The following is a 23357-nucleotide window of genomic DNA, read 5'->3' on the forward strand; positions in this document are numbered from 1 at the left end:
CAGCACTCAGGAGGCAGAGGCAGGCGTTGTCTGTTGATTTTAAACATACTTGGTCTACAAAGTGAGTTCCGGGACAGCCAGGGCTACACCAAGAAACCCTGTCTTGAAAAACAACAAAATAGTTTTAAAGCCTGACTCTTAATAGCATAATCACAGAATAAACACCAGCCCAGAAAGCAGAGCACCATAGGCTTCCCACGTCAGAAGAGCTTAGGAGAGAAGGACAGGGAATGAGAAGCCCCACGGCTACAGGAGGCAGCAGGACAAGGGGTGGGGCCCTCACATCTTAAGCCACAATTCATATCGGTCAAATTAAAGTCAGTTTCAGAATGGGAAGTGGAAATTTTAGCTGTTTCCTTTCTTTAAAAGATCCTAAAAGTGGTGCACAGCAAAAGGCAAAAACTAAGAAAGGAAAATACCCGGCCCAAGAAGTAAGGGACCAATCTGGATGGCCTAACAGAGACCACGTGACAGTTTATGCCAGACCCGGGCTCTCACAGAACACCGGAGAAATGGCTGTGACAGTTCAGGGACTGAGATAAAAGGAGAGTTTGGAGAATGAGGAAAAAGTGAGTAGGTTCAACCCGCAGCTACCAAAAGAAAGGCATTACCAATAAACAGCAATATTCTTCTAGTCAAGAAAGACTATCTCTGTGCAGTCCTGGCCATCCTAGAACTCCCTCTATAGACCAGGCTGGCCTTGAACTCCACACAGATGGCCTGCCTCTGCCTCCCAAGTGCTGGGATTAAAGGTGTGGACTACCGCAGCTGAGGAGCAGCAATATTTTTTAATGTGTAAATTTCTCCATCTTTTAAAAAGTATCTGGTTTTGACCCAAGAGTATCTTTCTTCCATAGGTTTAATTTATTAAAATAATTTCCTACAAAAATCAGGACGAACACTGAGTGTGCTGTGCATCCTCCTGGTTCGTTACACAGGATGGTGCTGTTCAGCGGGTTTTGCTTTTCAGTTTCTGTCTTGTACGTTTTCCGGGTCTCTTCTGCACAGACAAAACAAAGACCACATGTTGTCACACACAGCACATGGCCTTCAGTGCCAGGGTGAGGAGGAGGCAAGGGGGGTAGAAAGGGAATTGAGAAGGGACTGATCAGCCCCCACCTGGCCCCCTCACTTACGTTTGCCCCTTTCTTCCCAGGCCTTCTGGGGCCCTTGCCGTGAGCCACCTTGCCTCGGAAGCTGGAGACATCGTCGTAGCTCTCCCGTGTGTTCCATTTGGAGCCTTTCTTCTTTCCGCCAAAACCAAACTTCTGATTTTTGTATCTTCGTTTGGCATTGGGCCTGGAAAAGGTGTTCCCAGGGATAGTACACTGTAAACCCCACAAGCCTTCTGGCTGGGTGACAGCTGCAAGCTCGTCTCTGTGGTCCTTAGGGCTCTCCTTGGCTTTTACTCTACAAACCACCCAGGCAAACTCATCTGTTCATGAAATAACTCCAGAGAAAGAAAACCAACAAAGAAAAGGCAGAAGGGATCTATAAACAGCGCTGCCAGCTTCCTGTTTCCACTGGCATCCATTGTAATGCAATCAGGCTAGTTCAGCCCTCATGGACAAAACCACAGTTAGCACTCAGATGAAACAAGCTTTAAAATCTTCCCAAATTCTGTCTAGCCAAACCATGCCGCCTCCCCTCTTAGACTGGCTCCAGTTCCTTAGAAATGCCAACTTGCCATTGGTACCTCCTACCACCGGGCCAGCACAGAGCTCTCCCTGCTTGTCTAACATCTTAATCAGCCCTTGCTCCCTGGGGCTGCTGTGGAAGTGGAGACTAAACGTCCACTTCCCTAACTACCTTTTATGTACACACACAACTCTCTTACCTTCTCAAACCAGGAGCATGACTGAGTCAAACCAGTCTGTCCCCCTAATGCCAACAGGATGAAGGTTCCCTAAGTCCTGGCCTCACATCTCTGTGCCTCTGCTCAGCCAAGGTCTTCCTGCCCTGATGTTCATGTCCCTCACATTAGGCTCGGGTAGGGTGGCTCACCAGGATGCCATGCCCACACTATGCCGGGACAGGCCACACTAAAGCCCTGATATGTCCACCTGTGCGGAGAGTGATTCTGTGAAGCTCCACAGCACTGAGGCACAAAGCGCTGCCTCACAGTGAATGGAGCAAGTACAGGGGGTGCTCGAAGCCTCCCTCCTAGTGGTGTCTGGACCCAGATCTGATTTCTCTGGCTGGACTTCCCACCATCCCTCTGAGGGTCATGGAGTAGAAGAGTCATTTGACACTCACCTCAAATGATCCAGGTACTAACTTCTACCTTCAAACATTGCTATATTCAGGGACACACCCCACAGTGTCTGACCCTTGAGGGGCAGTGCCCCACACTGGAGGGCTTCCCTGGGGGGTTCCTTCACCAGACTGACTATTGTCCATCACAAGTCTCGCATCACAGACAAAACCAAACGGAAACCCTTACTTACCCTTTACTCATCTGCTGGCCTTTAGCTCCTCCTGCCTTTGCACCTCGTTCCACAGGCTTCTGGTCGCCCTCAAGGAAATCCAGCTTATCAGAGAAGCCTGTGTAGGGAAGAGCATTGCCATTAGCACCAGTGTGTGTCTGGGAACATTCAAGACATGGCTGCTATTCCCTAACTGCATCTGAAGGAGCACATCTTGTTCCCCACAACATTTCCCAAACATAAGCCTAGCAGATGAAAGCCAAGATAACTTCAAAGAACTAGAGAATCCCCTCACTTCTAAGGCACTGATACGCAGGTTTCCCTACATTCTTAGCAGACAGACACACTGACCTTTCTGGTACTTCTTGATGGCATTCATCATATGCGCTTTCTCCTGCTGCCTCTTCTGAAGGACCTCAGTTTGCACCTGTGAGACAGATACATGGTTAGTCCTGCATCCCAAACCGTGACTCTAGACACTGCCAGCTCAGCCGCTGCTACCACACTATGTTGGATACACCCAGGTGTCCCACAGTGCCAAGAGAACCTGTGTTCGGGGACACTAGCAGACACACTTTATCAGGATCAAACATGCTCGGGGCCAGAACCAAACCCCACCACGATCGGCCCTGGCGTGCCCGGCGGTGCCATTCCACACAGGTGCCCTTTCTCACCTTCTTTCCGTATTTCCTAAGCGCTCGAAGTTGCTTGGCCTTTTCAGATTTCTCCATGGCAGCCTGTTTAGTCTGCAGCTTCTGTCGAATCTAAAGCACGGGATGTTGTTAGGCACTATCTGGAGCACACTAGAAGGAGGCTCCAAGTTTTACTAGCTCTGAAAGCTGTGGAGTTTCCCAGATTTCCACATTAAGGACAATACAGTCCTAAAGCTGAGTGTCAGTGGGCAGCCACTGCTGAGAAGTGGCCCTGCCTCTCCAGACAGGCATGTTCTGTCACAGAGCTGCCTGTTTGTCACACAGGACCTGTTTCCCCCAATTAAGGCTAAACTTGAGCCTTCTCCTCTAATGGCCCACCTATGTAATAAAGTTCCTGCACACTCACACCTTGCCTCTTCAATCACACACACACTGTACTGACAGCGTTTGTTATCAGTGTGACTGTGAGAGAGAGACGATCTGTGCTCGTCTCACACGGGCAGCTTCTTGGGGTACAACCTGTAATTCTCTAAGATGAAGACTGACACCAATGGTACAATTTAAATACATCCTGGGTGGGACATCAAGTTTTTTTCTCCCAAAGTTGAATGACGATCAAATCCCCCTAACTCTAAATCATACCATATCTTAGCTAGATATCAAGCCTTCGGTTCTAGAAAGCTAAAGGCCCAGAGAAGAAAAACCGGTCTAGAAGCAATAGTATTCTTGGCATTGCTGGACTCAGAACTATAAGACTACTGTGTCTGTACCATTCCACTCACCCTGCCAGAGAGGAAATACACAACCCTTCTTATTGCAAGGACCACACTTCTTCCAGACCGTCTCTCCCTAACTTATCTAAGTGACTGCCATGCCTCTGAAGCAGAGACTATAGAAATACTAGTTACAAATAATATAAATCTTTGTTTCCTTTTTGAAAGACTACAGGAAATGAGCCAGCTGGAACGAATACACTTCAGGAGAAATCTCGGCTTTCCAGAGGAAAAACCTACCTTTTGCATCTGCTGATCAGACTTGGCCATTTCTGCAAAATAATCAGTGGGCCTCTTCGTAGGGACTTGGAGCTGGTGGAGTCGGGGTAATACCGCAAGCACAGCGGCCTGGGCCTGGCGGTAGCTGAAATTACAGGACAGAGTGAAATGAGGGGAGCGGGAGAGGCATTTGCTTCTTCCTACTGCCTCTCAGAAGTTAACTAACCTCAGAGCTGTCGCATCCCACCTTCACTGGCAAGATAAAACAAACGAGTCAACTAAAACTCCACTAATTTCATATATAACTGAAATTTCACTTTATGTTTATTTAGAAAGGGAAAATACTTCCAAGAATAAGAAGGTTTAAAATGAGCTTATTAAAAAATATTGAGCAAACTATGAACTGTTTCCCAATCGTTACAGAAAGACCACTCAAGCACTCCTTAGGCAAAGGTCTGTTCTGACGATTGGAGGCATCCAAACTTCAAATGAATTATTTTGAAACATCCCTCAAGCAGGGTGCTGGTTAAATGGTCTAAGAATGAATCTATTCTTTCAACCAGAGGAACCCCCTAGCTCCACTCTCTTGGCTCATGCTAACTCCCCAGTGCCCCTGAGGTTGCAGACACACTAAGATCCTCCTTCTGTAACTCTGTAGAGACAGACAACAAACGTACAAACTCATTTCCCTCTGGAAGTCGTCTTCTGGATTAACACCTTTCTTCTGGTCCTTGTTCTGGGGTGTTGACTGAGTTTCACTGGCTTCAGGCACAGGACCCAGGGTCACATCGAGCCTTTCAACCCACTCCAGATCCCGTTTGAATTCAGCCAAGCACTGCTTCAGGCCATTCTAGGTAAAGTCAGACACGGCACTCATGAGAACCGCGAACCCTCAAACCCAAAGTCCTATGCTCAAAACCCACAAGGATGACGCCCGCTGCGCAGGGGTACATCTTTCCCACAAGAATCGGTCTCCCAAGAAGCACAGCGCCTGTGCACATCCCGTTCCAAGGACCCAGACCCTCGCACGAGCTCACCTCGTCATTCACCGCCTTCTTCGGCTTCTCTAGCACGACATTGAGGCCTGGCTTTAGGAGTCCGCGGGTAAACGCATCCTGCAACTATAGACCAGAACGCCTCAGTACTGAAGAGCTAAATAAAGTTCCCGTTCCACCCCCTACCCCGCTAGCGTCTACCTCTTGATCTGAGGCCAGGCACTCATCCGACCCCGAGTCCGAGTCTGAGAGCGGAGGGGTGTCCATCTCGCGGCCTCCCGCCCCGCGAGGTTCGGCTGCCACTCCACGTGCCCGCGAGACGAACCAGCGCCAGCAACTTCTCCACTAGCCTCTGGCTTTTCAACAGGTACTTCCGCTTCCGGGTGCAGAGCCAAACTTCCGGTTTTCTCGTTGCTATAGGAACTGCTCTGGCGTTTGGGCGTGCCCGGATTGCTCCGGCTCTTTAGGAAGAACACCTGCGGGTCGCTACGTTGTCTAGTAACCCAGAGTCGTGAAGCAAGAGGTGAATAGTTTCTCTGGGGTCCACCTAAAGGCCTGGAGGCGTTGGGAGTGCATGGGAGGAAGGCAAAGCTTGGAAAGAGCCCCGGGAGTGGGCTGAAGAGGAAGAGGAGCCTGGGGGCGGGGCGATGGAGGGGCGAGGCGGGGTCAGGGTGGGGCGGGCCCCGGGTGGGGCGGGGCCATGGGCGGGGCAGGGAGATGCACTATGTGTCTTTACTCCCACCCGCCTGCCTCTTTTTTTATATATTTGGTTGTGAGCCTAGCCTTTAACGGCTGAGCCATCTCTCCAGCCCCTCTCTTTTTAATCTTTTACAATACTCTTTGACAGGTACCATGTCCACCGTGGTAGCTCAGTCGCTTCATGTTTTTGGTCTTCGGTCTCACGTGACCAACAACATCTTCTTCTTCGATGAGCAGATCGTTATATTTCCTTCAGGAAATCACTGTGTGAAGTACAATCTAGATCAGAAATGGCAAAAATTCATTGCAGGTAAAAAAAAAAAAGAAAAGAAAAGAAAAGAAAAAAAAAACCCACCCTTCCCATCCTGACACATACATTAAAGGCATGTGCTGCACTGAACCGCACAATCTCAACGATTGGGAAGATCTTTTTTTTTTTTAATAACTGGGTTATCCACATAGTTTTATAAATGCAGACAAAATAAATGTCGATTTACACTGTTTAATCATAGATTAACCCAACTCAAGTAGCCAGAATGACACATAAAATAACACTCATTTTAAAAGTACTTTTTCACAGTGACTTCAGAGAAGAGTTATTTTAAACAGTGGTTTTTCTTGCATTCTCCTGCAGTCGGGTTTGTCCTCACCAGAAACCTCTTTTGAGTCTAATAGTTTCGAGAGTTCATGACCTTCATCAAATCCTCATATGATGGAGACACTGGAAATTTTATCTTAAGTGACAAATAACCTCCCTTAGAACCTACCTCCTGTTTTCTGTTTACATTAGTCTAGGCAATGATATTCATAATATTTCCCCACTTTTTTTGCATTGACCATTTTTATTACTTCATATGCATATGTAATAGACCACACTACATATATGTAATCATTAATGAGTTACTATTACATAAAGACCTGTGCCCTCAGACACCCAGGATCAGCCAGTTTCAGAACTTCTTCATTCCGCTCAACCCATCCCCACACCCACACCAGCCTATCTTGGGTCTTACACAATTTAACCACACATCTGTGTAACCTTATACAAAGTATGCGCTTGCTTTCACAATTTTTATTTGTTACAAATGGAATAATAGTCTTTCTGTTGCACACATATAACTGAGTCCATTTCATTGCAATATGGCATTCCAATTTGGGAATGCAAATACACAGACATTATATAGCCATTCTAATTTGACTGCCATGGAGAAAATAACAATTATTTGCTATTAGAAACATAACCACTCTTACATTCACACATCTGCAAAGATTTTCCAGGACACACAACCAAAACTAAGATTACTGAGAAATGTGACCATATTGGTTTATAAATTCCCACCAACAATGCATAAGGGTCCCTGTCACCCCACCCTCATTAACCCTTGGTATTGTCCAACTTCCTTTTGTGTGTGTGTGTAATCCTAGTAATCCAAAAAAGTAATCTTGTTGTTTTAGATACATGTCTGCATTACTAATTAAGATGAGTATCTTTTCATATATTTATGGAATATCCTTAATTTTATGTTAATAGTTTTACCAATTTTTCAATTACTTTTGTAAGGTTTTGTTCTAAGGGGTAATTCTCTCATTTAGTTATACACACATTTTAAATATTCTATATGCTAAACATTTGTCAGGTATATGTGTTAGAAATAATTAGCCAAGTGGTGCCTTTAATCCCAGAACTGGGGAGGCAGGGACAGATTGATCTCTGAGTTCAAGGCTAACCTGTTCTGCAAAGTGAGTTCCAGGACAGCAAGGGCTACACAGAGAAACCCTGTCTCAGAAAACAAAAACAAAATAAAGCTAAGTGTAGGGTTAGTGGGGTCCCACGTCCGCTCATCCACAGGGCACAGCTGCTGGGGAGGCAGGTGTCACCGTCTAGTGCATTGGGGGCCCTGGGTATGGACCAGGACACAGGGGATGCAGAGCAAAGGCAGAAGCAACTGCACGCAGTTGCAAGCTTTATTAATCCTTATATAGATATGAATATGCATTGCCTCGATTTCCATTTTGGCAAGATACCATAAGATTGTTATTCCCATCATACCAGGAACAACTGAGGCAAGACTAAACAAAGAAATAAGACTAAGCAAAGGCTTCTTCTCAAAATATTCATATAACAAATCATCCCTCTTCTTATTATCAAAATATACTCACCATAACCAAGAGAGCATGAGAGCCACTTCCACCGAAATAGGACACAGCAGAACATAGTTTAAGGTCAAATGAGAAAAATATTTTCTTCTCAAGGGTAGCATTCCAGCCCCTACTTGCACCCATCACCAGTCCTTACTTGGCCCTGCCTGGGAGCATCTCTATGCCTCCACAGGCAGGATTTGAAGTTTGACTGTGTGCTTAGCCCCAGTGCTGTAGGGAAGCCGTGGGGGCACCGCTCCAGATGTGGGGAAACATAGTCTGAGGACAGCCTGAGCTGGCTCAGGGTCCCCAGGCCTGCAAGGAGGTTAGGCCATCTGGCTCTCAGGCTCTCTGGCATCCAGGCACTGCTGGGATGCAGCGGAAGAGCTGAGAAAAGTGGGGGCCCATGATCTGGGTTGGGGTAGGAGGGGGAGAAGGGGAGGGGCTCCAGCTGGTCCTGTGGGGATAGTCCTTGGCTTGACTGGGGTGGATTTGGGCTTGGTGACAGCCATTGTGGCTGGGAGCACAGAGAGGCCTTCTACAGGAGATTAGATGGTGGCTCTGTAAGTGAAGGCCTTCTCCATGGCTCCCCATGGTGGATCTGGATGAAAAGAGGCAGTCCATGGTTTTTTGTTTTTTTTTTTTTAAAGATTTATTCATTTTATGTATGTGAGTACACTGTAGCTGTCTTCAGACACAACAGAAGAGGGCATCAGATCCCATTACAGATGATTGCGAGCCACCATGTGGTTGCTGGGAATTGAACTCAGAACCTCTAGAAGAGCAGTCCATGCTCTTAACCACTGAGCCATCTCTCCAGCCCAGTCCATGGTTTTAAAGCATTTATTGTCATGGTGGAAAGGGGATGTGTAGAACCATACCCCACTTCTCAGGGTGGGCCTGAGATTAAATACCTTTCTCAGGGAGGAGTGTCTGGGAAGGAAAGTTCATTGGCTAAGCCTCCAGGCCTTAAGGTACCTCATTATAATGGAGGTCTGTCTTGAGTCTACAAGACCTGTGGTCACATCCTCTACCTGTGGAGGGGCTTGGGGCATTGCCCTTACATGACTGATGGCCACAAATCGATGGAGGGCTGTGACAGGGGCCTGGTGCCTGGAAGTCAGGTGAAAACACCTACAGTCCCTTCAGGGTCACTGGGGTTTCAGGCCTTAGCTCAAATGGGAAGCAGGGTGCCTCTCCCAGTCCCACAAGTAAGAAAGAAATATTTCCTTTCTGAAGCCTGTGCTTTTTTTCTTCCTTGTGGTATCTATGAATGAACAATAATTCTTAGTTTTAATGAAGTAAAAGTCATCATAAACCATGTAAATATTCTGCAAGAATGAACCGTATTAACTAAAGACATGGCTAAGTAGGTAAAGCACTCTCCAGGCATGTGTGAGGACCTGAAGTTGAACCCACATGAAGCCAGGAGTGGGAGCACACATCTGTAACCCCATTGCTTCTGTGGAAAGACGGAGACTCCACAGAAGCCTGGCATGCACAGCAGAGAACTGCAAAGAGACCCTGCCTCACTCCTGGATGTCTGTCCTCTCACTTCCACTCCTGGATGTCTGTCCTCTCACCCACACTCCTGGATGTCTGTCCTCTCACCTCCACTCCTGGATGTCTGTCCTCTCCACTCCACTCCTGGATGTCTGTCCTCTCCACCCCACTCCTGGATGTCTGTCCTCACCTCCTCCTGGATGTCTGTCCACCCACCCCCTCCTGGATGTCTGTCCTCTCCATGTCTGTCCTCCCTCCTGGATGTCTGTCCTCTCACCCACACTCCTGGATGTCTGTCCTCTCACCCCTCCCTCCTGGATGTCTGTCCTCTCACCCCTGTCCTCTCACCCTGGATGTCTGTCCCTCTCCCCCCACTCCTGGATGTCTGTCCTCTCACCTCCCACTCCTGGATGTCTGTCCTCTCCATGTCTGTCCCACCTCCCTCCCTGGATGTCTGTCCTCTCACCCCACCTCCTGGATGTCTGTCCTCTCACCCCACACTCCTGGATGTCTGTCCCTCTCTGTCCCCACACTCCTGGATGTCTGTCTCCTCCCCTCCACGCCTGGTGTCTGTCCTCTCACCCTCCCTCCTGGATGTCTGTCCTCTTTCTCTCACTCTGATGTCTGTCCTCTCTCCTCCACTCCTGGATGTCTGTCCTCTCACCCACACTCCTGGATGTCTGTCCTCTCACCCACACTCCTGGATGTCTGTCCTCTCTGTCCCTCACCCCCACTCCTGGATGTCTGTCCTCTCACCCCCACTCCTGGATGTCTGTCCTCTCACCCACACTCCTGGATGTCTGTCCTCTCACCCCCACTCCTGGATGTCTGTCCTCTCACCCACACTCCTGGATGTCTGTCCTCTCACCCCCACTCCTGCATGTCTGTCCTCTCACCCCCACTCCTGTCTGTCTCTCACCTCCCACTCCTGGATGTCTGTCCTCTCTCCATGTCTGTCCTCTCCCCTCCCTCCTGGATGTCTGTCCTCTCACCCCCACTCCTGGATGTCTGTCCTCCACCTCCCTCCTGGATGTCTGTCCTCTCACCCCACTCCTGGATGTCTGTCCTCTCACCCCACTCCTGGATGTCTGTCCTCCTGGATGTCTGATGTCTGTCCTCTCACCCCCACTCCTGGATGTCTCCTCTCACCCCACTCCTGGATGTCTGTCCTCTCCCCCCCTCTTCTTGCAGGCTGTACTCTCCACACCACTCCTGGATGTCTGTCCTCTCACCCACCCTCCTGGATGCCTGTCCTCTCGCCTGCTCTCCTGGATGTCGTTCTTTTCTCCTCACCTCCTGGATGTCTGTCCTCTCACCCACTCCTGGATGTCTGTCCTCTCACCCACTCCTGGATGTCTGTCCTCTCACCTCCACTCCTGGATGTCTGTCCTCTCACCTCCCCTCCTGGATGTCTGTCCTCTCACCTCACTCCTGGATGTCGGTCCTCTCCCCCCCTCTCCTGGATGTCTGTCCCTTCGTTTCCCACTCCTGGATGTCTGTCCGCTCACCCACCACTCCCGGATTTCTGTCCTCCCACCTCCTCTCCTGGATGTCTGTCCTCTCACCCACACTCCTGGATGTCTGTCCTCTCACCCCACTCCTGGATGTCTGTCCTCTCACCCCCACTCCTGGATGTCTGTCCTCTCACCTCCACTCCTGGATGTCTGTCCTCTCACCCCCACCTCCTCTCCTGGATGTCTGTCCTCTCACCCACACTCCTGGATGTCTGTCCTCTCGCCTCCACTCCTGGATGTCTGTCCTCTCTCCTCCTCTCCTGGATGCCTGTCCTCTCTCCTCCGCTCCTGGATGTCTGTCCTCTCACCCCCACTCCTGGATGTCTGTCCTCTCACCTCCACTCCTGGATGTCTGTCCTCTCACCTCCACTCCTGGATGTCTGTCCTTCTTTCCTCTCACCCACAATCCTGGATGTCTGTCCTCTCCCCCCCATGTCTGTCCTCTCCTCCTGGATGTCTGTCCTCTCACCCCTCCTGGATGTCTGTCCTCTCCCCCCACTCCTGGATGTCTGTCCTCTCACCTCCCTCCTGATGTCTGTCCTCTCCCTCACCCCCTCCTGAATGTCTGTCTGTCCTCTCCTCCCCTCCTGGATGTCTGTCCTCTCACCTTCACTCCTGGATGTCTGTCCTCTCACCCACACTCCTGGATGTCTGTCCTCTCACCCACACTCCTGGATGTCTGTCCTCTCACCCACACTCCTGGATGTCTGTCCTCTCACCCACACTCCTGGATGTCTGTCCTCTCACCCACACTCCTGGATGTCTGTCCTCTCACCCACACTCCTGGATGTCTGTCCTCTCACCCCCACTCCTGGATGTCTGTCCTCTCACCCACACTCCTGGATGTCTGTCCTCTCACCCACACTCCTGGATGTCTGTCCTCTCACCCCCACTCCTGGATGTCTGTCCTCTCACCCACACTCCTGGATGTCTGTCCTCTCACCCACACTCCTGGATGTCTGTCTGTCCTCACCCACACTCCTGGATGTCTGTCCTCTCTCCCGCCCTCCTGGATGTCTGTCCTCTCACCCACACTCCTGGATGTCTGTCCTCTCACCCCCCTCCTGGATGTCTGTCCTGAATGTCTCCCTCCCTCCTGGATGTCTGTCCTCCCACCCCCACTCCTATGATGTCTGTCCTCTCACCTCCTCTCCTGGATGTCTGTCCTCTCCCCTCCTCACTCCTGGATGTCTGTCCTCTCACCTCCTCTCCTGGATGTCTGTCCTCTCACCCACACTCCTGGATGTCTGTCCTCTCACCCCCACTCCTGGATGTCTGTCCTCTCACCCCACTCCTGGATGTCTGTCCTCTCACCCACACTCCTGGATGTCTGTCCTCTCACCCCCACTCCTGGATGTCTGTCCTCTCACCCACACTCCTGCATGTCTGTCCTCTCACCCCCCCCACTCCTGGATGTCTGTCTCTCACCCCCTCTCCTGGATGTCTGTCCTCTCACCCCACTCCTGGATGTCTGTCCTCTCACCCACACGCCTGGATGTCTGTCCTCTCACCCACACTCCTGGATGTCTGTCCTCTCACCCCACTCCTGATGTCTCCTAACCTCACTCCTGGGAGTTCGTCCCCACACTCCTTGATGTCTGTCCTCTCACCCCCACTCACTGTTTGTCTGTCCACACTCCTGGATGTCTAGACCTCTCACATACACTCCTGGATGTCTGTCCTCTCACCTCCACTCCTGGATGTCTGTCCTCTCACCCACACTCCTGGATGTCTGTCCTCTCCCCTCCCTCCTGGATGTCTGTCCTCTCACCCCCTCTCCTGGATGTCTGTCCTCTCACCCCCACTCCTGGATGTCTGTCCTCTCACCCACACTCCTGGATGTCTGTCCTCTCACCTCCACTCCTGGATGTCTGTCCTCTCACCTCCACTCCTGGATGTCTGTCCTCTCACCCCCACTCCTGGATGTCTGTCCTCTCACCCACACTCCTGGATGTCTGTCCTCTCACCTCCACTCCTGGATGTCTGTCCTCTCACCCACACTCCTGGATGTCTGTCCTCTCACCCCCTCCTGATGTCTGTCTCTCCCACTCCCTCCCTCCTCCTGGATGTCTGTCCTCTCCCTCCCCACACTCCTGGATGTCTGTCCTCTCACCCCCACTCCTGGATGTCTGTCCTCTCTGTCCTCTCACCCCCACTCCTGGATGTCTGTCCTCTCACCCCCACTCCTGGATGTCTGTCCTCTCACCCCCACTCCTGGATGTCTGTCCTCTCACCTCCACTCCTGGATGTCTGTCCTCTCACCTCCACTCCTGGATGTCTGTCCTCTCACCCACACTCCTGGATGTCTGTCCTCTCACCCACACTCCTGGATGTCTGTCCTCTCACCCCCACTCCTGGATGTCTGTCCTCTCACCCCCACTCCTGGATGTCTGTCCTCTCACCCCCACTCCTGGATGTCTGTCCTCTCACCCCCACTCCTGGATGTCTGTCCTCTCACCCCCACTCCTGGATGTCTGTCCTCTCACCTCCACTCCTGGATGTCTGTCCTCTCACCCACACTCCTGGATGTCTGTCCTCTCACCCCCACCTGGATGTCTGTCCTCTCACCCCCCTCCTGGATGTCTGTCCCTCTCCTGGATGTCCTCCCACCTCCTGGATGTCTGTCCTCTCACCTCCACTCCTGGATGTCTGTCCTCTCACCCACACTCCTGGATGTCTGTCCTCTCACCCCCACTCCTGGATGTCTGTCCTCTCAACCCCACTCCTGGATGTCTGTCCTCTCTCCCCCACTCCTGGATGTCTGTCCTCTCACCCTCACTCCTGGATGTCTGTCCTCTCACCCACACTCCTGGATGTCTGTCCTCTCACCCACACTCCTGGATGTCTGTCCTCTCACCTCCACTCCTGGATGTCTGTCCTCTCACCTCCACTCCTGGATGTCTGTCCTCTCACCCACACTCCTGGATGTCTGTCCTCTCACCCACACTCCTGGATGTCTGTCCTCTCACCCACACTCCTGGATGTCTGTCCTCTCACCCCCACTCCTGGATGTCTGTCCTCTCACCCCCACTCCTGGATGTCTGTCCTCTCACCCCCACTCCTGGATGTCTGTCCTCTCACCCCCACTCCTGGATGTCTGTCCTCTCACCCCCACTCCTGGATGTCTGTCCTCTCACCCCCACTCCTGGATGTCTGTCCTCTCACCCACACTCCTGGATGTCTGTCCTCTCACCTCCCCTCCTGGATGTCTGTCCTCTCACCTCCCCTCCTGGATGTCTGTCCTCTCACCTCCCCTCCTGGATGTCTGTCCTCTCACCCACACTCCTGGATGTCTGTCCTCTCACCCACACTCCTGGATGTCTGTCCTCTCACCCTCACTCCTGGATGTCTGTCCTCTCACCCTCACTCCTGGACGTCTGTCCTCTCACCCCCCCTCCTGGATGTCTGTCCTCTCACCCCCCCTCCTGGATGTCTGTCCTCTCACCTCCCCTCCTGGATGTCTGTCCTCTCACCTCCACTCCTGGATGTCTGTCCTCTCACCCACACTCCTGGATGTCTGTCCTCTCACCTCCACTCCTGGATGTCTGTCCTCTCACCTCCACTCCTGGATGTCTGTCCTCACCCCTCCTGGATGTCTGTCCTCTCCTCCTGATGTCTGTCCCCACCCCCTCCCTGGATGTCTGTCCTCTCCCCCACTCCTGGATGTCTGTCCTCTCACCCCCTCTCCTGGCTGTCTGTCCTCTCACCCCCCCTCCTGGATGTCTGTCCTCTCACCTCCCCTCCTGGATGTCTGTCCTCTCACCCCACTCCTGGATGTCTGTCCTCTCACCCCCACTCCTGGATGTCTGTCCTCTCACCCCCACTCCTGGATGTCTGTCCTCTCACCCACACTCCTGGATGTCTGTCCTCTCACCCACACTCCTGGATGTCTGTCCTCTCACCTCCACTCCTGGATGTCTGTCCTCTCACCCACACTCCTGGATGTCTGTCCTCTCACCCACACTCCTGGATGTCTGTCCTCTCTCCTGGATGTCTGTCCTCGTCCTCTCGCCTCCTCTCACCCCACTCCTGGATGTCTGTCCTCTCACTCCAATCCTGGATGTCTGTCCTCTCTCCTCCTCTCCTGGATGTCTGTCCTCTCACCTCCTCTCCTGGATGTCTGTCCTCTCACCTCCACTCCTGCTCCTGGATGTCTGTCCTCTCACCTCCACTCCTGGATGTCTGTCCTCTCACCTCCTCTCCTGGATGTCTGTCCTCTCACCTACACTCCTGGATGTCTGTCCTCTCACCTCCACTCCTGGATGTCTGTCCTCTCACCCACACTCCTGGATGTCTGTCCTCTCACCCCCACTCCTGGATGTCTGTCCTCTCACCCCCGCTCCTGGATGTCTGTCCTCTCACCCGCACTCCTGGATGTCTGTCCTCTCACCCCCACTCCTGGATGTCTGTCCTCTCACCCACACTCCTGGATGTCTGTCCTCTCACCCACACTCCTGGATGTCTGTCCTCTCACCCACACTCCTGGATGTCTGTCCTCTCACCCACACTCCTGGATGTCTGTCCTCTCACCTCCACTCCTGGATGTCTGTCCTCTCACCCACACTCCTGGATGTCTGTCCTCTCACCCACACTCCTGGATGTCTGTCCTCTCACCTCCACCTGTCTCTTATACACATCTAGATGTGTATAAGAGACAGCTCCTGGATGTCTGTCCTCTCAGCTCCACTCCTGGCTGTCTGTCCTCACCTCCACTCATGTCTGTCCTCTCACCTCACTGTCTCTCTCACCCCCACTCCTGGATGTCTGTCCTCTCACCCACACTCCTGGATGTCTGTCCTCTCACCTCCACTCCTGGATGTCTGTCCTCTCACCTCCACTCCTGGATGTCTGTCCTCTCACCCACACTCCTGGATGTCTGTCCTCTCACCCACACTCCTGGATGTCTGTCCTCTCACCTCCACTCCTGGATGTCTGTCCTCTCACCTCCACTCCTGGATGTCTGTCCTCTCACCCCCACTCCTGGATGTCTGTCCTCTCACCTCCACTCCTGGATGTCTGTCCTCTCACCTCCACTCCTGGATGTCTGTCCTCTCACCCCCACTCCTGGATGTCTGTCCTCTCACCCCCACTCCTGGATGTCTGTCCTCTCACCCCCACTCCTGGATGTCTGTCCTCTCACCTCCACTCCTGGATGTCTGTCCTCTCACCTCCACTCCTGGATGTCTGTCCTCTCACCTCCACTCCTGGATGTCTGTCCTCTCACCACCACTCCTGGCTGTCTGTCCTCTCACCCCCACTCCTGGATGTCTGTCCTCTCACCCCCACTCCTGGATGTCTGTCCTCTCACTCCTGGATGTCTGTCCTCTCACCCACACTCCTGGATGTCTGTCCTCTCACCTCCACTCCTGGATGTCTGTCCTCTCACCCACACTCCTGGATGTCTGTCCTCTCACCCCCACTCCTGGATGTCTGTCCTCTCACCCACACTCCTGGATGTCTGTCCTCTCACCCCCACTCCTGGATGTCTGTCCTCTCACCTCCACTCCTGGATGTCTGTCCTCTCACCCCCACTCCTGGATGTCTGTCCTCTCACCCCCACTCCTGGATGTCTGTCCTCTCACCCCCACTCCTGGATGTCTGTCCTCTCACCTCCACTCCTGGATGTCTGTCCTCTCACCTCCACTCCTGGATGTCTGTCCTCTCACCTCCACTCCTGGATGTCTGTCCTCTCACCCCCACTCCTGGATGTCTGTCCTCTCACCCCCACTCCTGGATGTCTGTCCTCTCACCCCCACTCCTGGATGTCTGTCCTCTCACCCCCACTCCTGGATGTCTGTCCTCTCACCCCCACTCCTGGCTGTCTGTCCTCTCACCCCCACTCCTGGATGTCTGTCCTCTCACCCACACTCCTGGATGTCTGTCCTCTCACCCCCACTCCTGGATGTCTGTCCTCTCACCCACACTCCTGGATGTCTGTCCTCTCACCTCCACTCCTGGATGTCTGTCCTCTCACCTCCACTCCTGGATGTCTGTCCTCTCACCTCCACTCCTGGATGTCTGTCCTCTCACCCACACTCCTGGATGTCTGTCCTCTCACCCCCACTCCTGGATGTCTGTCCTCTCACCCCCACTCCTGGATGTCTGTCCTCTCACCCCACTCCTGGATGTCTGTCCTCTCACCCACACTCCTGGATGTCTGTCCTCTCACCCACACTCCTGGATGTCTGTCCTCTCACCTCCACTCCTGGATGTCTGTCCTCTCACCTCCACTCCTGGATGTCTGTCCTCTCACCCACACTCCTGGATGTCTGTCCTCTCCCCCCTGGATGTCTGTCCTCTCACCCCACTCCTGGATGTCTGTCCTCTCACCCCACTCCTGGATGTCTGTCCTCTCACCCCCACCCCTGGATGTCTGTCCTCTCACTCCACTCCTGGATGTCTGTCCTCTCACCTCCTCTCCTGGATGTCTGTCCTCTCACCCACACTCCTGGATGTCTGTCCTCTCACCTCCACTCCTGGATGTCTGTCCTCTCACCCCCACTCCTGGATGTCTGTCCTCTCACCCACACTCCTGGATGTCTGTCCTCTCACCCCCACTCCTGGATGTCTGTCCTCTCACCCCCACTCCTGGATGTCTGTCCTCTCACCCCCACTCCTGGATGTCTGTCCTCTCACCCCCACTCCTGGATGTCTGTCCTCTCACCCCCACTCCTGGATGTCTGTCCTCTCACCCACACTCCTGGATGTCTGTCCTCTCACCTCCACTCCTGGATGTCTGTCCTCTCACCTCCACTCCTGGATGTCTGTCCTCTCACCCCCACTCCTGGATGTCTGTCCTCTCACCCACACTCCTGGATGTCTGTCCTCTCACCCACACTCCTGGATGTCTGTCCTCTCACCCACACTCCTGGATGTCTGTCCTCTCACCCCACTCCTGGATGTCTGTCCTCTCACCTCCACTCCTGGATGTCTGTCCTCTCACCCCCACTCCTGGATGTCTGTCCTCTCACCTCCACTCCTGGATGTCTGTCCTCTCACCCCCACTCCTGGATGTCTGTCCTCTCACCCCCACTCCTGGATGTCTGTCCTCTCACCCACACTCCTGGATGTCTGTCCTCTCACCTCCACTCCTGGATGTCTGTCCTCTCACCCCCACTCCTGGATGTCTGTCCTCTCACCCACACTCCTGGATGTCTGTCCTCTCACCCCCACTCCTGGATGTCTGTCCTCTCACCCACACTCCTGGATGTCTGTCCTCTCACCCACACTCCTGGATGTCTGTCCTCTCACCCACACTCCTGGATGTCTGTCCTCTCACCCACACTCCTGGATGTCTGTCCTCTCACCTCCACTCCTGGATGTCTGTCCTCTCACCTCCACTCCTGGATGTCTGTCCTCTCACCTCACACTCCTGGATGTCTGTCCTCTCACCTCCACTCCTGGATGTCTGTCCTCTCACCCACACTCCTGGATGTCTGTCCTCTCACCTCCACTCCTGGATGTCTGTCCTCTCACCTCCACTCCTGGATGTCTGTCCTCTCACCCACACTCCTGGATGTCTGTCCTCTCACCCACACTCCTGGATGTCTGTCCTCTCACCCACACTCCTGGATGTCTGTCCTCTCACCCACACTCCTGGATGTCTGTCCTCTCACCCACACTCCTGGATGTCTGTCCTCTCACCCACACTCCTGGATGTCTGTCCTCTCACCTCCACTCCTGGATGTCTGTCCTCTCACCTCCACTCCTGGATGTCTGTCCTCTCACCTCCACTCCTGGATGTCTGTCCTCTCACCTCCACTCCTGGATGTCTGTCCTCTCACCTCCACTCCTGGATGTCTGTCCTCTCACCCACACTCCTGGATGTCTGTCCTCTCACCCACACTCCTGGATGTCTGTCCTCTCACCCACACTCCTGGATGTCTGTCCTCTCACCCACACTCCTGGATGTCTGTCCTCTCACCCCCACTCCTGGATGTCTGTCCTCTCACCTCCACTCCTGGATGTCTGTCCTCTCACCTCCACTCCTGGATGTCTGTCCTCTCACCCCCACTCCTGGATGTCTGTCCTCTCACCCCCACTCCTGGATGTCTGTCCTCTCACCTCCACTCCTGGATGTCTGTCCTCTCACCTCCACTCCTGGATGTCTGTCCTCTCACCTCCACTCCTGGATGTCTGTCCTCTCACCCCACTCCTGGATGTCTGTCCTCTCACCCCCACTCCTGGATGTCTGTCCTCTCACCTCCACTCCTGGATGTCTGTCCTCTCACCTCCACTCCTGGATGTCTGTCCTCTCACCCACACTCCTGGATGTCTGTCCTCTCACCCACACTCCTGGATGTCTGTCCTCTCACCCACACTCCTGGATGTCTGTCCTCTCACATCCACAGGAATGCCATCGCAAACACACACTGCACATGCACAAACACACACACATACACACATGCAAACATATACACAAACACACAAACACACATACACACACAAACACACATACATACACAGCACACATATACACAACAAACATACATACGCACACACAAACAAACATATATACACATACACACACACAGAGTGGGGAGGGGAGGGAAGGAGTAGAAGGAGGGGGAGGCAGTTTACTTTAATTCATTAGCTTTTATGTCCAGTGTATTTGCTGGACTATTGCTAATTCTAATATCTTCTCTGTGGATTCTTTGGTGTGTCCTACACAGACAGTCACATGGACCCATAATAATGGTTTCTTTGTCTTGTGTCTCTATACTGGGAAGTCTCTCAAGAGTTGACTATAAGCAATGAAAATGCTCACAATCATGTTTTTAATCATAAAGAGAATTCTATTGATATTTCTTTATAAAGAATGATGTTTTCTATGAAGAAATGTCCTATATCAGATTAAATAAACTATTTTTCCCAGGGGCAACAAACACTCTTAGCCACCAAGCCATCTCCCCAACCCTGGATCCAGAGGTTTGAATTTCCATGATTTTGTTCATATGTTCATGCATTCAGTCCTGACCATTTTTCTTCTTGGAGCTTCATCCTGTATCACCAAGAGCCTGGCATACATGTGAGAGTAGTCCCAGGCACATATTCAGCCCCACCCCCCATTCTGGAAGCAGCCACCCTTTGAGCATCCTTCAAGCCCAGGCCACGGGCAGAGACAGGCAAGGACAAACCTGGAGCTGGTGCAGCCAGTAAGCTCAGGACCAGCTGGGCACAGCATTCCAGGGACTGGGGCATCTGGGACATAATCTAGGAAAGGCAATTCAGAATTCCATGTGTCCTGAATTTTATCTCCTGGTAAGAACTACAGACAGGAAAGGACCACTCTAACATACAGGGCCAGAGCAGGCTCCATGTGGACAGAGACCAGACCATTACTGGTGAAATGAAAAGTAAATAGTTCAGGGGGGCATGGTGCCCAGCACTCAGGAGGCAGAGGCAGGTGGATATCTGAGTTTAAGGCTAGCCTGATCTACAGAGGGAGTTCCAGGACAACCAGGACTACACAGAGAAATCCTGTCTTGAAAAACCAAAATGAATGAAAGAAAGGAAGGGAGGGAGGGAGGGAGGGAGGGAGGGAGGGAGGAGGAAGGAGCTAAAAGTAAAAATGAGCGTGCTGTGGTCACCACGTAATAATGAGGCTCAGTCATTTGTCCATTTAACAAAAATGTTTTAGGCACTTCTCACACACACACACACACACACACACACACTCAAGTGCGCACCTGTCTTTACGGTGACTCTGTTACACTCAGGGAGAGCAACAAGTGGAATGCAGATGCTCATAAGAAGGAAATGGAACCTGGAACGTGAAGAACTTTGAGGGACTGTGTAAGACGATGGGTCGGGTACTGGAGTTGGTTCACAGACGTCTGGTGATGAGTCCTGGTAGTCAAGGAGCTGGCCATGCTCACCTAGGAGGGGGATGGGTGAAAGGGTGACATCCCTGGAGGGTGATGAGTGTGATGGAGAAATCTCAAAGAGGCCGGGCACAGCTGGGGTAGAGGGGTAGGGGAAGCAAGGATCGAGAGTCAAGGCAAAGGCAATGGCAGGTACAACACTGCACAGGCATGTTACAAAAAGCCATGGGACGCTCAGCAGAGCAGCAGCTAACCTTTCTGGGTTCACCCTGGCTACTTCATGGAGAGCAGAGGGGGATGGACTTAAGGAAGAACAAGGGTACCAAAGAGCCCTGTTAATAAGGGATTGATATCATTAAAATGAGGCATGTAAGGCAGGCTGGGGAGAGTCCTTAGGGATGGGGAGACCAGACTGGGGTCTGTTTTGAAGGGAGACGTGACCAGTTCCCTCCTAAACAGACACAGAAGCACCGTTGTTATGTTTGAGCATCCGGAGTGATGGAACTGCTGTTTACCGGAGGCAGGAAAGGCTGAGGAAGGAGCTATGTCTGCTAGAGACGTGGAAGCATATATAAAGGGGCAGTTGGAATTCCTAGGCTCAGAGAAAGGAATCTGGTCAGAGGGATGAAATGGAAAGCGCTTGAGCTGGTGAAGCTTCTGTTATCTCTGGGACCCTCCTCCCAGAGCTGAGGAAGAACTAGCAGAAGAGGGACCAAGAAGACTGGGGTAGAGGGAGGTGCATGCTCTTGTGGGAAAGACGAAGCTATTTCAAGAATAACCGAATTAACTGGGCTAAAAGCAATGTGAAAATGTCTGACTAACTAAAATCAGTTAAAAAGCCCAGTCACGGGCTGCATAGAAATAGTAGTGACTGAGATTACAACCATGGACCCAAAGGACTGTGTTGCCTAGGGATGCTGTAGACATCTTGCTTTAGTCCCTACTACGTTATTCACACAACCTTATTAAGGACACAGTTCTCGACGTGCCTGTTCTTACACTGGGCATGGCTATACTAAGTATCTGCTAGGTAGTCGGCCCCTGGTAAATGAACAAGTGTATGAATGGGCAAGAAAGCCATAGCCCCTGCCCTTCATATGCTTTGGCCCTAGCAGAGAGAAAGCATGCTTTTCAGCACACAGGCTTGTACCAGTGCATCAATGTATTTTACCATTGTATCAATGTAGCATTGTAGCATTGTATCAATGAGAAGGACAAACGTTTCCCATGGCACAGCCTGGCAGAGAGGACAGGAGTGAGGGCTTGCCACCTCCAGGCACTACCATGACCCACATAATCCCAGCTTTAACTTCTCCCTGTCCCTCCCATCCTTGCTTCAGCCCCAACCTCTGCCCTTGGCTTCAGAATCTTATTCAGCCTCTGTACCCTTTACTCCAGATTTTCACACTATGGAGTTCACGGTGTTCATTCAAATTCTAGTTTTATTAGTTCCTCTTCCCTCGTGATTTTCCTTGCTGGACACTCAGACCTGTGTTAAAGACATTATTACAATAGCAATGACACTCGGAAATAAATAGCCCAGAAGCCTAGTGAATCCGTATATAAATATGTAACTTTAATATATGGTAGAAGTAGCATTAGGCGTCAGTGTGGGCTTGGGAAGCCATGTAGAGTCTTGTTTCTTTTCTTTTTAAAAAATGTGTGTGTGTGTGTGTGTCTGTCTGTCTGTCTGTCTGTCTCTGTCTCTGTCTCTGTCTGTGTGAGAGCACAGGTGCCTGCAGAGGCCAGAGAATACATCGGATCCCTTGCAGCTGAAGTTACAGGCAGTTTGAGCCTCCCAACCCAGGTCCTGGGAATCACACCCGGATCCTCTGGAAGAACAGAACACTCACAACCTTAGAGCCATCCCTTCAGACTCTAGAGTCTCACTAATTTCCTTTATCCCAAAGACTCAAATCGTTAAAAACTAGAAACAAATACACACAAAGCCCAGTGGCTCAGGGGGACCATTTTAGCAAAAGCCAACAGTGGTAACTTTTGCAGCCTATGCTCCACCCCTGGTATCCCACCTCTCCCGGGCACAGGACCCAGAAGCTTCAGTGACATTCATGCCCTCCCCCAGCCAACCACTGAATTCTGCTGGTTCTACCTCTTAGCATTTCCCTAGTCACCCCTCATTTGCATGTCCACTATCCCTGCTGCCTTCACATATCACCTGCTGACCAGCTAGATCCCCACCTCCAGAGAGATCCACACATCTGCCAGGGAGATTTTCCAGACCCTTCTTGAAGGTTCCCAGGGGCTTGTGTTGGCTCCCAGCTATGTCTAAACCCTTGTGCAAGACTCTCGCCAACCCAGAGCCTTGATCTTCTCTGGCACAGCTGTCCCGCCAGCCTTCCTGCAGGAGTCCAGTGGCCTGGCCAGGGTGCTGCAGGACAACATATCTGCCTCTCCTTAGCTTGCTAGAAAGCAACAGCACGGAGCCCATCGCAGACAGACTCCCATACGACCTTCTAGTGTGTCTTCCCCTGTCTCGCTCGACCTCCCTGTGTGGGACCCACGTCCACGGATGACTTGTCCTGTGCTCAGTGCCCAAGGCACTGTGAAAAGGTTTTACTTCGTATTAATATCAGAAGAAAATGAATAATATG

The 23357-nt window shown here is 52.0% G+C and overlaps 2 protein-coding genes across 2 annotated transcripts in view; one reads left to right on the forward strand and one right to left on the reverse strand.

Annotated features, from left to right (window-relative positions):
• Positions 1 to 841: 841 nt before the first annotated feature.
• On the reverse strand, positions 842 to 5436 carry Ebna1bp2 (EBNA1 binding protein 2). Its single transcript, XM_032899185.1, has 9 exons — positions 5268 to 5436; positions 5109 to 5192; positions 4749 to 4921; positions 4093 to 4216; positions 3101 to 3190; positions 2778 to 2853; positions 2448 to 2544; positions 1137 to 1299; positions 842 to 1000 (listed from the first exon to the last, which is right to left on the reverse strand). Exons 1-9 carry the CDS (start codon positions 5331 to 5333, stop codon positions 950 to 952), a joined length of 924 nt encoding a protein of 307 aa, XP_032755076.1. The 5' UTR covers positions 5334 to 5436; the 3' UTR covers positions 842 to 949.
• Positions 5437 to 5474: 38 nt separating this feature from the next.
• Positions 5475 to 23357, forward strand: part of Cfap57 (cilia and flagella associated protein 57) — a 78661-nt gene continuing 60778 nt past the window's right edge. The window contains exons 1-2 of the mRNA XM_032899181.1: positions 5475 to 5589; positions 5914 to 6075. Coding sequence (XP_032755072.1) covers positions 5919 to 6075 — 157 coding nt within the window. The 5' untranslated portion in view covers positions 5475 to 5589; positions 5914 to 5918. The remainder of the gene's footprint in view (positions 5590 to 5913; positions 6076 to 23357) is intronic.

Source organism: Rattus rattus, chromosome 1, assembly GCF_011064425.1.
Source record: "Rattus rattus isolate New Zealand chromosome 1, Rrattus_CSIRO_v1, whole genome shotgun sequence".
Classification (NCBI taxonomy): domain Eukaryota; kingdom Metazoa; phylum Chordata; class Mammalia; order Rodentia; family Muridae; genus Rattus; species Rattus rattus.

Coding starts and splice junctions, on each gene's coding strand:
- Ebna1bp2 (XM_032899185.1), bottom strand. CDS start 5,333: ATGGACACCCCTCCGCTCTCAGACTCGGACTCGGGGTCGGATGAGTGC. Junction 2,854..3,100: donor TTAGGAAATACGGAAAGAAG/GTGAGAAAGGGC, acceptor TCTGTCTCACAG/GTGCAAACTGAGGTCCTTCA. Junction 2,545..2,777: donor CATCAAGAAGTACCAGAAAG/GTCAGTGTGTCT, acceptor TTCCCTACACAG/GCTTCTCTGATAAGCTGGAT.